Here is a 13,417-nt window from a genome sequence, read left to right on the forward strand (position 1 = left end):
AAATGAGTGTTACTGTGATACTTTTGATAATAATTCTACTACAAAGTACATATTAGGCCTCTAATTTAACATATATGGCGCCCTCTTGTCCAAGTATGATGACTTTTGCCTCCAAAACAAATATACACAACACGCTGCATTTCTGCGCAAGACAACGTCAATCCACAAGACCACCAGCTATTTCGGAGAAAGAATCTCTGAGAGGCGTTTCCCTTTAACAAAGTAGAAATATAAAAACAAACAGCAGGGAATCCTAAACTAATACGTGTTAATCTTCAACTGCAACAAGGATATGGCCTTTAATCCACTACCATTAACGTACTCCTATTTAAAACAGCAAACATTTTTTATTCCACTGAGCATTGCTAGAGAATAGAAAACAAACAGCAGCAGCAATGATGAAAGACCTCTCTGGATTACTGTTTCATGAGTGCTCCTCAGAGCAGACGCCGTCCTGCAGGATGTCAGTATGAGATGGGGAGTGGTGGAGATCAAATGAATAGACCTTACAGAACTCACCAGATCAAACCTTTACAGTTACAGTGCTAAGTTGTTTTTCTAAGGAGTGAGGGACTCGGTGTACCGTGGCAGAGAACCAAGACAGTAAACAGGAAAAGCAGTGTGACCTGATAAGTGATGGAGATAAGGATTACACCTGAGATCAAAACAAAACAGATCACCATTGCTGGGGTCAGAGTGGGACCCAAAGGCTGCACAGCAGGGAGTGAACACGCTTCATCATGAAGCCGAAAAAAGGATACGAATGCCCCAGAAATGAAGAGAGCTTTGAAAACATGGTGAGGAAACGCCAGCAATATATATCCCATGTAGATGAAGATGGAAATCTCCCCCAGGAAGCTGAGGAATTCAAATAGCTGCAAATTGTGAAAGGGATTGAGAGGATCATGGGGGAGAAGGTCATCTGAGATGTGGCGTGATTCAGAGTCGGTGTGTGTCTACTTGAAGAATTTAAAGGTGAAGGAGGTGTGTTTAAGGTTAGAGTGAGGGTCAGGATTAGGGAAGCAGTGGTTATGAAATGAATGCAAGTCAGTAATGAACACAAAGGTGTGTGTGTGTGTGTGCGGGCGAGGGTGAAAGTGAAGAACTCGGATGGGTAAATAGGCTTAGATTTGCACAAACACAACAAATCCTGTGTTGATGTTCCCTTTGAGGTAGCAACTGCAAACATCTTCAGCTCGAGGGCATAATGTGATAGCATTTACCAGCAGACATGTTTTTGTCATCATCTACTTGTAAAAGCATTTCATTTGGAACACGTTTTGGGAACATGTGTACGGAATAAAAGAGAAACTTTGTTCATGTAAAAAGGCTTCTGCTTCTTTCTCATGACACTCCCTGACAGAGGAATATTACATACTGATCCAGGACAGATGTCTGCATGTCATTTACTGTACAAATAAATAGAATTTGAATCATTTTAATGAGGCATTTCTGCATTAAAAAGAAAGTTAATAAATATTAATCGATGTTGTAATTCCATTAAATTAGGGCAGATGTTGTGATTTCATGAATGATTTATTAATTTCTGTTTTTTTATGACTAAAACTGGCTTTGGTTTAAAAGCTTTGGTTATCTAATTGAATAACTGTGTTTTTCCCCTTGAGAGCCTCATATCACAAGGACAAGAGACGCTACAGAGAAAAATGTTTGTCCCACTAGCTATTCCGCAAGAATCACCTTTTCCCTTCGAGCTTCAGCTTCATGTATAAATCATAAAAACACAGATAAAGGCATTCTGCCAAGTAAACATACATCGACTACTACGTAGCCAATCCACTTTATAGGCAAAGGCTTCAAATGTGCTGCCTTTTAAAAGGCTTTTCTGTGATTCTCTGTGTTAGCAGCACTGTGGCACCGATAATGAATAAATAAATGCAAGGATGAGTATTTGTGTGCACTTCTGATTTATTTGCTCCTCCGCGAAGCCTGCCGCCACAGTGTGACTGTGTGCTGGCCTCCATCTGCGCTCAGCCTTTTCAGCAGATAGATGCTGCCTGGTCTCCCACACAGGCACCCGCCGGACAAGCAGAGCACTAATGGCAATTAATGATTGCTTGCGCACACTCGCAAGGAACAAACACGGGCATCAAAAAGCAATCTGAACAGGATGAGAAGACTGAAAACTGCAATTTGAAAACAGTGAACCTACCTGCTTGGTCCTTGTCCCGCCCTCAGAGGATAAATTGAGATTTGTGTACCTTGCCTGACTTAAGCCACAAAACAGCACTGCCACAACACCTGAAATATGAAGAAGCATGAATGTGACATTAATTCAACTTTAAAATAAGAATCAAAAAGCCAGATTTGGCAGTTGTAAATGCAATCCATCAACAATCTGTGGACAAAACACTAAGAGGAGAGTTCTGTTGACACAATGTGTTGTAACGGATTAGTACAATGTATGCAAAACCCACTTAAACATGCACATATTATGTATTCAGGCCGTGAGAATGTGCATGTTTGTGTGCTGGTTAACGCACCGAGCTTTGGGACTTCTCATGTTGAGAACACACTGTAGGAGGTACTTCATCATACGTAAATACTTTGTGAAAGGAGTGGTTCAATCCAGCATTTTTAAGCAAAAGCAACTTGAGCTAATTATCAAGAGATCGACGAAAAACACAAGATGATGGTCAAAATAAAAGAAATGCTGGAAGAATAACACATGTAAGCATTGTTCTAAGAATCCAGCAAAATCCCCCTGCGTGCACTTCTGTCTTTTGCAAAGGTACATGTTATGTGACACCAGATCAGCCCAACCCAGTATCCTCCCATTGGTCATGGCTCCAATGAGGACCAGCTGTACAAACAGCTAATACAAAATACGCTGTCCAACCCAGCTCAAGCATTCTTGTGTTTCTGTTCAAAATCTTCCATTTCTACTTCCATTTTCTAGGCACGGAGGAATGCTGAATCCTAAAGAGTGACATAATCACAGTAGATCGTACCAGACGCGAAGGAGCAGAAAATAACAAAGGAGAAACAAATGACACGGAAAGCAGAGATGGGAAAGAAATACAGACACAAAAAGGCAGAGCCACAGAGAGAGGAAGCCGGGTGGAGGGAGTGATTAGGGCCCCTGCTGCAGCAGAGGAGGCTGGCTGGACCAGAGAGCTTACATAGCATGAAAGGTGGGCTGCTGCCTCATAGGACATGCTTGCTTCTTTGCAGAAATTCAATTTCACATTTTTGCTCCCTCTGCTTTGAGAAACACAGAAGATGGAAAAATGAGAAATTACTATGATGGGTAGCGATAGGTAGAAGACAGAGCTGGCTGTAATAAATACGGCGGCAGAGAAAAAGCTGCTAAATGAAGCGCCGCCCGCCTACACATCAGGTCTCTGACCTGCTCCTGCACTCTATGCTTGTTCCAGTAATCCCTGGTCAAAATGTCCTTTCCAGCAGTGTTCAGCAAAGTCTAATGGGGCGTGCCAGCGAGGCAGATTTGCTTTTAGTTCTATTTGGTTTAGGATAACAACATCCTCCTTGATTTACATAACACCGCCAGAGGAATCACATCGTCATGCAGCATGTACAGTAGGTAAAGTCTCTCCTACACACGACACTTAGCAATAGATTAGATGCAACCCATAATGAGCAGTTGTGAGGGAGATAAGATGAATGACAGCAGAGCTCCCTTCAAGGCAGAGGGGTCATTAGGCACACCCTCACTAAACTTCAGCAATTAACAGAGACAAAAAGAGCCGTAGTTACTCAAGGACACCAGGGAGGACTCCCATCACTCACTGAAAAAGAGTAACACTTTTCTAGTATTTCCAACCTTGAAGATTGCAACAGTGTTCATTTTTCAATAAACGCATTAAAAAAGATTTCAAGTCCAAAATGTAGTATTTGACTTGAACTTGAAAATAAGTGCGAAAGTGTTGTAGATCAACTTAAAATACCAGCGGCTCAGCATCAGATGTACTGAGAATCACTGCCCTAGGTTTTTCTGTGCCGTGACTCCCACACGGGCAAGCATTCAGAACGATGTACTTTATAGCAAGGGCAACCGGGTCCAACGGACAAAGGTCAAGCTATTTCATTAAAACTATCTTCGCTTCTTCCACAGACCACAGGGAGCACCGCCAAGCAAGAGAGAGCGATACAACTTCAGCTGACTGAGTGCAATCCCTCTGACACCCGCCCGGGCAGGAAGAACAATAACACTGCATGCGCGTGCGTATGCATGCTACATTCATATTTCAAAACCACATTTGCAACTGGTCAGTGAAGAAATACATGAAGACAACTTCAAGCTGAGCTGAGAAATGTTTTTTTTTTCTTTCCAAAAACAAGCTACCTTAGATTTCAAATGCATGGAATCAGTAAAGTTAAAATAAAGCCTCACGGTGGTAAAAGATAAAGACTGCTGTTATCCATTTCTAGGTGAGAGCAGAGATCTTCTTCTCTTCTTCTCTTTCCAGGAATCTTGCACAAACAGCCGAGGCGAGAACGCCGATATACTATTGTAGCTTGGTGCAATCTGTGGTGCCATCTCTAAACTAAAGGTGCAAACATGCTCAGATAGAAATGGGTTGACACAATTTTCAACTTATTTAAAGGGTTTGAGAGAAATGGCTTACTACTTTCTAGTCTGTACATGATTTACTTGCTATAATCCAAAGGACTTTCAGAAGGTAAAGTATGTGTGTGTGTGTGTAATGGACATACTTAGAAAATTAAATCTCTTTTTGGGCAGGGAATTGTGCAGATGGTCATGTCTGCACAACAAAGAATGCGCATACGATCATTCCTAGGTTTGTGGAGAGTGAGTGCTCTCAGAGATGCCTTGAAGCAGCAGAGCCTGCCAGTCAAACAGATGCTCGTGTCATTGATACTGTGGAGCAGCGTGCGAGTCGGTGCGTGCAGCTGAGAAGAGACGCCTGAGGGGAAAAGGGCACTAACAGGATTTGTATTCAGCCTGACCTCCCCGCTATCCATGGCACTCACATGGCCTCAGACACACAAATAAATAAAGTCATGCAGTATTCACCTGAAAGTCCACAGGCCTCAGCTGAGAGGTAGCTGCTCCAGGACAGCAGGAAGAAGACGGACGCTTCCAGCAGGGGGTTCTCATGCAGTCGAGTGAATTTGGTGAGGTGGAAGGAGAGTTAAAGATGCACAAGAGGATAATCATGCAGTATTTAACACTTTGCATCAGGCTAAGATTTATATTGCAAATGTGTTGCATGCATATTCCAGTCTGCAGGCAGAGAAACACTACAGTACTGTACCTGCACACGAAAAACAACTGCAGAAGGAGGTCAGTAAGTCAGAGAATCTGCTACAGAGTAAACATTGGCTCTTAATGAGATCTTTTTTGAGAGATCTCCACATCCCATTTCAGCTCTTCCACTGTCCCTCATCCTCTTCAGCAGAGCTTCCCTGCACACCACACTCTGTTTGTGTGTTCAGTGTTCCGGGTGAAACAGTACGGGTTTGTAATTTAAGACAGCCTGAATGTAAAGATGTGTACATTTCCCTATACATATTTCAGTTATAGGACTGTTATCATTAAAACACCCTCCTGAGTCTGATTATTTTTGTAATTATCAAGGACGGGTGCAGAGAGCAATTAAAAGATAAATGGGCAACTGTACTTTATGTCAAACTGAGTTTCTCTCAGAAACTTTGAAGAGACAGCACAAAGGAGCAGGCTGTTGCAACAGTTAACATCAGCAAAATCGAATAAATGCTCACTTTGTAGTTTGCCTGCTCCCGCAGATTAGTCACTGTAAATAAGAGCTGAGCTCTGGCCCAAACCTCTCACGACACGTCCTCATTTTTCATCCTAAAGTCTAATTACTAGAAGATCAGAGAGGACTGCTGGACAACAGCGCAAGTCGAAACTTTATCATAGGCTATTGGCTTGATTGACGACCTCTCTGCAGCCATTTATGTCGCAGGAGCACTTTAGATTTAGCCCCATTGCTTTTGTTAATAAAAGTAGTACAGTAGGGGTTTGTTAGAGAAGCAATTACCAGGCCGAGGAAGTGAATATACTGCAGCGGATGCTGAGGTGATAATTGAGTCTGGGGTGCAGAGGTAGAGATGGGAGGGGACGAAAGGATATAAGGGCTGTTACGACCGTGAATATGAAACCTAAGACGAAGGAGCCAACGAGCACCCCCACAAAAAGTCCAACAGAGCGGAGAAAGGCAGCAGCGTCAAAGATGTGTCTTCCATCCGTCCCGTTCCTGTTGTATTCGGAGATTGCACTAGAAGGACACAAGGAAAAAGGCAGAACAAATTTTAACCAGGAGCATAACAGAAGTACATTTGAGTGTTACGGATGCTGCAATCTTTAAAGCAACCCCACTGTTCTGGAAACAAGTGCAGTCATGAGAATTATGACCCACCTGGTTCATGCTGTAAACTAGTCCAGAGCATAAATTCACATGCTTATTATGCTGAGCTAAGCCTTTAAGTGTAATTTATTGGAGCCACTCCTAAGAATACGCAGCCTTGTTTAGAAGCAAAACCCTTTCCTGAAAAACAATGCATTCTGAATTATTTGCCTCTGAGACGTCCCGTAGTAGTTAAGGGGGGCGGGGACGGGGGGGAAATACTACTGTTATTCTCAGAGATAGCAGCATAATTTACGCTGCTATAAATATTTACTTTGTGGGGGAAGGGAGTCTTCCTGATGGAAGAAGTCAGTGAGTGCAAAAGAGGCCTCACAAGGAGGATAGAGAGAGGGAGGGAGACACTGAGTGTGTGTGTGTGTCGGTGGGTGTGTGGGTTTCTGCGGTGAAGCAAGCAGAGACAAGCACCCATGCGAGTGGCTGATGGGGCTTTCTGCCTTTGTGGAATGACAGCCTTTCTTTAGCCACCACAGACCCTCCCATATACTCCCACTGGGCTTTGTTTTAAATTAATATATAACCAGTGAGTCAGCAAAAACAATGTGGAATCAGTGCTTGTCGTTTTCGGCGATTAAATTAGACACTGCATCTTATAGTCAGGGAAAGACTTACAGAAAGTTGTCCTAAATGGTTAGTTGAGGAGTCTTACTGTGTCAAAAAATGTCAAAATAACCCGTCATCTATCTCCACTTTGTGCGCTGGCGGGGTAAAATGAGCCAGCGCACACACAACAGCAACATGCCCTAATCTCCATACCAGAAGAGGAGGAATCAATCAAGCTGCCACTAATGAGCTCAGCAAGCTAAAGAGGAGAAATCTATTACCCCCTCTGCGAAAATAAAGACTCTAGTTCTTTTAGTGCAGTAAATTTGGCTGCAAGCTGCTTGGTCATCTTCACCTTCTGCAGGACGCCTCTTCAGACGTTTGGGGATGTCAACTCCCAGTCAGAATCCCAAGATGTTCACAGAGGACCTGGCTGAATGGTAGCTGGGTTCAGGGCTGCTGGAGTAGGAAGCTTTGTGCCCGGGAGTAGGCACATCAGCGTAAGGTTGAGCTGCTCTGAGAGCTTGTTAAAATTCCAGTTCCAGGACCCAGCGCATCTCACTAATAAGAGCCGGCTTTGTGCGTGAGGCCAGGGCGACCGGCCGGCTGGCGACCTAGTCAAGTGACAGGAGATGGCATGAGGGCCGGTCACGCCACTCCAGGAACAAACGTGGCACTATCTGAGCGTTTGTCCGGGAAGACGCGCAGGCTCCCTCCTCTACACTTCAGTGTACGCCGGAGATAACAACCGTAGTGTGAACACCACGGCCTGCACACTCGCCTGCTTTCCCCTCTATCTGCCTGCCTGCCTGCCTGCTGCCAGAGCCTATTTGTGCAATCAGAGAAAGATATCAGCGTGTGCAGGTACTGTTCTATATATGTGACGTGCCTGAGTGAAAACTGTGAGCAAATATGGGCACATATCTTGTTCCTGTCATCTCTCCTCCACCTTCATTTGCTCATCTGCCCGCTTCGCCATGAATGTGGAGATGAAGGAGTTCTTTCCCCTCCCCGTCTCTAACTTGCCATCTGTTAGCATGTCTACTTGACTGGCTTCGTTCACTAGCATACCATATATAGAAATCAGACAATGAGTACAATGTGTGTGGACAGGATAAACATGCTTATTTGAGTGCAATGGTGGAGAAAAGGAGAAAGTAGAGGGGAAGGAATGAAGAAACGCACTGAATAGGCATGGCTGAATTATGGCAACCTCACTGAGCTTCGGAGGACTTTCTGATGTATTTCATTAGAATTTGACAGTTGCTATGTTGGCCAAGTTTATTAGCCGGGAGTGTGTGTCTGTCTACTGTAGCTGTGAGTCTCTCCACTGAGTACATTAATGAGATGCTGACAGAGCTAGAGGCAACTCGCTTATGCAGTCCACTGCATACTATCCAAGGCACTCATGCTGTTTTGCCAATCACACCCTTTCCTTGAAGCTGGCAGCCTCCATTCAGCCTTCCTTCCTCCACACATCCGCCCTCACAATGCCAGCTGGAAAATGTCTGAGCACCCGCACAGTTAAACCTTGATATGCGCCACCTTCCGAGGGCCGAGGCGAACCCAAAGGTGAGATACTCACTGTGTCAAGACGACGGCCGCGGCATCGTTTAGGACGCTCTCGCCAAACAGCAGGATGTGCAGATCCAAGTCCACGCGCAGGTCTGACAACAGGCCAAGGACTGAGACTTGGGGGAAAAAAAACAAAAAAAAAACAGAAGAATTAACGCTACTCAAGACTGTGGGAAGCATAACAATCTGAAAAGGAAAAACAAAACCTCCGCTGCTAATCAGACAGTATCAGCGGCCTGGAGTATCACATCCGCTGCTTGAACCTGCAGAATCCAGGGAACTAAACGACACACTGTAACAATGAAAGCTGACAGGAAGTGTCAGGTCACTGTCAACAGCAGAATGTTCAACCCAAAGTGCTCATATACAGCAATCAGGCATAATATTATGATCAGGTCATTTGATTTTAATCCTCTTACTGGCCGTCCCCAACATCCATCGCACAGTATTTTCTCATTGTACACCGATCAGACATAACATTATGACCACCTTCCTAATATTGTGTAGGTCTCTCTTGTGCCTCCAAAACAGTAGTGACTCATCAGAGAATGGACATGGTCCTTCTGGGGTGTCCTGTGGGACCTATGGGACCAGGCACCCCCACCCCATTGCTACGGTCTGCTACGGTCTGGTCTGGTCTAGGTGGGTGGTACATGTCTAAGGAACATACACATGAATGCCAGGTCCAATAGTTTCCCAGCAGAACATTGTATTGTCACAAGACGGTCAATGTTATTTGCTTCTCCTGTCATTGGTTTTAATGTTGTGGCTGATCGATGTACAGAATCTACATATACTCTATATGTCTAGTATTAATCCTGTCAAATGTGCATTAAAACATTAAATTGCATGACTGTATCTTAGTACATTATCCGTGTTTAAATGTCATCGTACGTGCAGTTAATCCACGCCCGTCTCCGATTGGCTGGGAGCAGTAGTGAGGGAAGATCTTTCAAAGCATTTGTGCAAAGTAATTGACTGGATTGCTCGATATCATTTAGTATATTGTATATCTGGGTGTTAGCAGTTACCGGCTGCTCCAATTTTCTCATTATTAGAGCTGCAGGTGTTTCTGTTTCATCTCATGTCAGACGGACATGAATATACATGGGAGTGTGTTCTGCAGCGCGGGGGCACTGCTGCAATTTATACTATAGAAGGAGAAAATGGCAAGGATCCCTGCAAATGAGAGGACGCTGGTGGGAGAATGGAAAGACTAAAAGGCAAGATTCAGCAGCTGATTAAAAAAGGAAGCCAATTACAGTCTAATGTGTGGAAACTACAGACGAACCCGTAATAAGATTCACTCGCCATACTGGGAACACGAATTTCAAATCCTCACCCAGGTGAATCTTGCATAATGATGATAAATGCACATGGAAGTTGACACAGACCGTGCTTGCAGCCGTCAGTCTGTGTATATTTAGACATGTATGCACCCTCATAAATGGTGCCGTTCAGGTACAACAGAGCAGAGGCTCACTGAATGCTGAGAAATACATAAATCAAATCCTGCAGAAAGCTGTTCACGTTTAAAAACAAATGCAATATTTGAAGCTTGATGAGGAGAAATCCATCAAATAGGTGTAGACTGAGGCTTAGTTGCGGCTCGTCTGCGGTTTAATCCCTGTCTGAGCCTGATCTGATCACAACAATCATGCTTTAAATGCATGTGTTCACACCTGGGATTAAAATGCGTCCGTACATGTGTCTCGAGGCAACACTTGAGATCTGATCACGGTTTCATCCTCTGTATACAAATACACACAGACATCATTTAGGGCACAGCATGACACTGTGCAGACGCCTGCTGTCTCAGACTGATCTTTACAGCCCGCTGTTTGGAAACATGCACCCCGAAATGGTGGAAAAACTGACTCTGGAACATAATGAGTTATGAAATCTCTCGCACTCAATGAAAACTCACATGTTATTATCCTTTTTTCTCCACCCTGGGATTAGTTGCTGTACAGACTTGCACAAAGCTCAGATTATAACCAGAGACACAGTAGCCTTGTACTGCTCGGAAAAATCTCTGGCAATAAAGACAAATAAAGACAATGGTCATTATTGAGGAAATTTAATCCACATGGCGACCAATCAACAGGAACGAATTGCTAATTCACCACATGATGATATGTTCTTTTATGACTGAATCACACATAACCTCATTATATTTGATGATATTTCCGTTTGGACATTCTTTCTTAGATTTACACCGATCAGGCATGACATTATGACATTGTTATTATATTACTGACATTATTAGGTCTAATATTGTGTAGGTCTCCCTTGTGCCTCCAAAACAGTGGTGACTCATCAGAGAATGGACATGGGCCTTCTGAGGGTGTCCTGTGGTGTCTGGCAACAGGATGTTGTTAGTGGGGGCCTTTGGGTCCTATGGGTTGAGGGGAGGGGCCTCTGTGGATCATCCCACAGATACTTGATCAGTTTGGGATCTAGTGAATTTGGAGGCCAGGTCAACACCTTGTGCTGTTTCTTTCCCAGCAGAACATTGTCACAATTTTTGTCACAAGATGGTCAATGTTATTTACTTCTCCTGTAAGTGGTTTTAATGTTGACAAAGGATATCAAAAGACTTGAATGAGGGGCCGCTATGAAAGAGGACGTCAGCTGATAGGGCGTCCGTCAATGTGACCGGGGTACATGTGTTCACACTACCTCCAGATGTGAGTGATTGGATCTTAAATGCGTCCTCGACATACGTGTTCACATCTCTGCTTTAAGCCGGTCATTTCCATTCGGCTCACTCATGACGCGTGTTTATACCAGGTCTGAGCAGGGCCTTTGAGATCAGCAATCAATAAAAGCTCTACACATGCTGTATAAATGACATTATCAACATAACGTGCAATCTTTAACTCGTATCCCAAGTCAGCGCATTCTCAGTCGTTCATAGTGGAATTCATATTGGTGGTGAAACAAACAAACAACTTATTACTCACTGACATATATATCTGAAACTCTCAAAACAATATATCTGCTGAAAGAAATGCACTGAACTCTGTGATGAGTTCACCCGCAGTAAATATCAAGCGGAAGAGGCAGAGAATATGAATGAGCGCATTCACACGCGCTCGGCACCGCAGGATGGAAGAGTGTTGACGCTGAGTGACAGAATACAAAGAATACTGACACTGACGAGACGGTGCCGTGCCTGTCAGCTCCATACTTCCAGGAACCTCAAGCATATCCTGGAAGACATCAGCTATAGAACTGTTTGCATGTTCACCGACACTGTAGATTCAAGTGAATTAGATGAGAGTATATCATTTAAATAAAAACTGTAAGTCCGCTTTCTGACTGCCACTAAGGAAACAGGGCTTCAAATAACTAAATTATAATTACAAAAACCATGTCGCAAATGCACATTTGCAAACCCACACACGTATCTGCAAGAATATGCATGAGCAGGAAAATATCACATTCAAAACAATAACAGCTCTTGGTGGATTAATACTCCACCTGTTGAGACCGAGACGCAAAAAGAATCCTCCAAATTGGTTTCAGGGAAATTTGTGATAGGAATAATGAGTCAAATTCTGATAGCGATGTTTGGCCCTGCAGTGAATACCGGGCCAGGATACGACCAGACTGACAATACGAGCAGTGGCAAGAGAGCAGCCTCGGGACTCATTTTGACGGATCTGGCTCTTTGGTCTTTGACGGGCTTAAAGCTCTTCCTGGTTGGGGAAAATCCTTTATCTGGAGATGGCGAGGTTAGGCCCGGAGTCAGGATTGCTCCGTCTCCCTGCTCCCATAATGCCTGGCTGATGACAGCATGCCGTACACCCCTCACACTGCAAGAAAACAACAACAACAAAAAAAAAACACCTTCTCCCCACAAACAAGGGTGCGGGTTGGCTGTGTTGTCATGGCAACCCCATCCTACAGCTGTCAAGTGTTCATCAGTTTCCACAGCAACACCATAAGGTAGAGGGACTAGACAATTATTACGGACATAATACGGTTGAAAGGGTCAAATAGAGGCCTTATTAGGTCAAATTATGCGACTACATAGGCGAAGCTCACGGCCATCTTAGTCAGGCAGAGTGGGATTTGCTTGCTGATTTTACCAAATTAGGCAGACATAATAATGATGCATTAGGAAAGAGATATCCCTCAGTAGGGAATTACTGTAATCACCCCTCTGTGTAAAAAATGCATGAGGAAGTTCAAATTTTTTAAGCACTTATGAGACTGCAGTAGAAAAAAAAAGCTTTCATTCCAGTCTGAACTCAAGATGAAGTGAAACGGTTTATTTTTGTTTCCTCCCAGTGTAGTTGCCAAAGGAGTCCAGACACGCTCTCTTTAAAAATGGAAGAGATCATCGAACCACTTACAGCTATCCTGGCCTTTCTTTAGCTAGTGATGATGATGAAGTCATTTTAGCACGTGGATAATATTTCTCCCACCGGACTGAAATGATTTAAAACTTAACTGTTTACATGAATGCAAATAAAAAGTGTGTTTGCATGCCCCAAAACACCAAACACAAGATACCCTTTTTTGAAATGTCTACAGTGGTTCTGCTCTCTGTGAAGCAGAACCACTGTAGAAATGTAAAAAATTTAATGGCAACACTGAATTGCAATCAACAGAAAAAGGTTGCGTGAGACAGACCCATGTTTTCTACTTTTTGTTTGCTACCCACACTGATTCCAACTTCATCTGGTTCGTGCAATTTGTTGTTTTGCTACCAACATGTTTATGTCCCTCTGGTAACCACACGCGGGGGAAAACACGCACAGAAAGAAACAATCAGATCAAGTGTAGTTTTTAGATGCGTATGTTTTCTGTGTCACGGATTATCAATTATACACCACCCTCGCTGAGAATTTTCAAGTCTGACTCAATTGTTATCAGAATATGACTCTGGTAAAGCGCCA

The 13,417-nt window shown here is 43.7% G+C and overlaps 1 protein-coding gene across 1 annotated transcript in view; it reads right to left on the reverse strand.

Annotated features, from left to right (window-relative positions):
• The window catches only part of LOC311503186 (sodium/hydrogen exchanger 9-like), a 61,791-nt gene that overhangs the window by 36,661 nt on the left and 11,713 nt on the right, over positions 1 to 13,417 (reverse strand). Inside the window, exons 6-10 of the mRNA XM_084565757.1 lie at positions 8,518 to 8,623; positions 6,098 to 6,242; positions 5,018 to 5,123; positions 2,171 to 2,259; positions 762 to 875 (exon numbers count right to left, since the gene is read on the reverse strand). Of these exons, the coding sequence (XP_084421883.1) occupies positions 762 to 875; positions 2,171 to 2,259; positions 5,018 to 5,123; positions 6,098 to 6,242; positions 8,518 to 8,623 (560 nt within the window). The remainder of the gene's footprint in view (positions 1 to 761; positions 876 to 2,170; positions 2,260 to 5,017; positions 5,124 to 6,097; positions 6,243 to 8,517; positions 8,624 to 13,417) is intronic.

Source organism: Chelon labrosus (assembly GCF_963514085.1).
Source record: "Chelon labrosus genome assembly, chromosome: 18".
Lineage (NCBI taxonomy): Eukaryota > Metazoa > Chordata > Actinopteri > Mugiliformes > Mugilidae > Chelon > Chelon labrosus.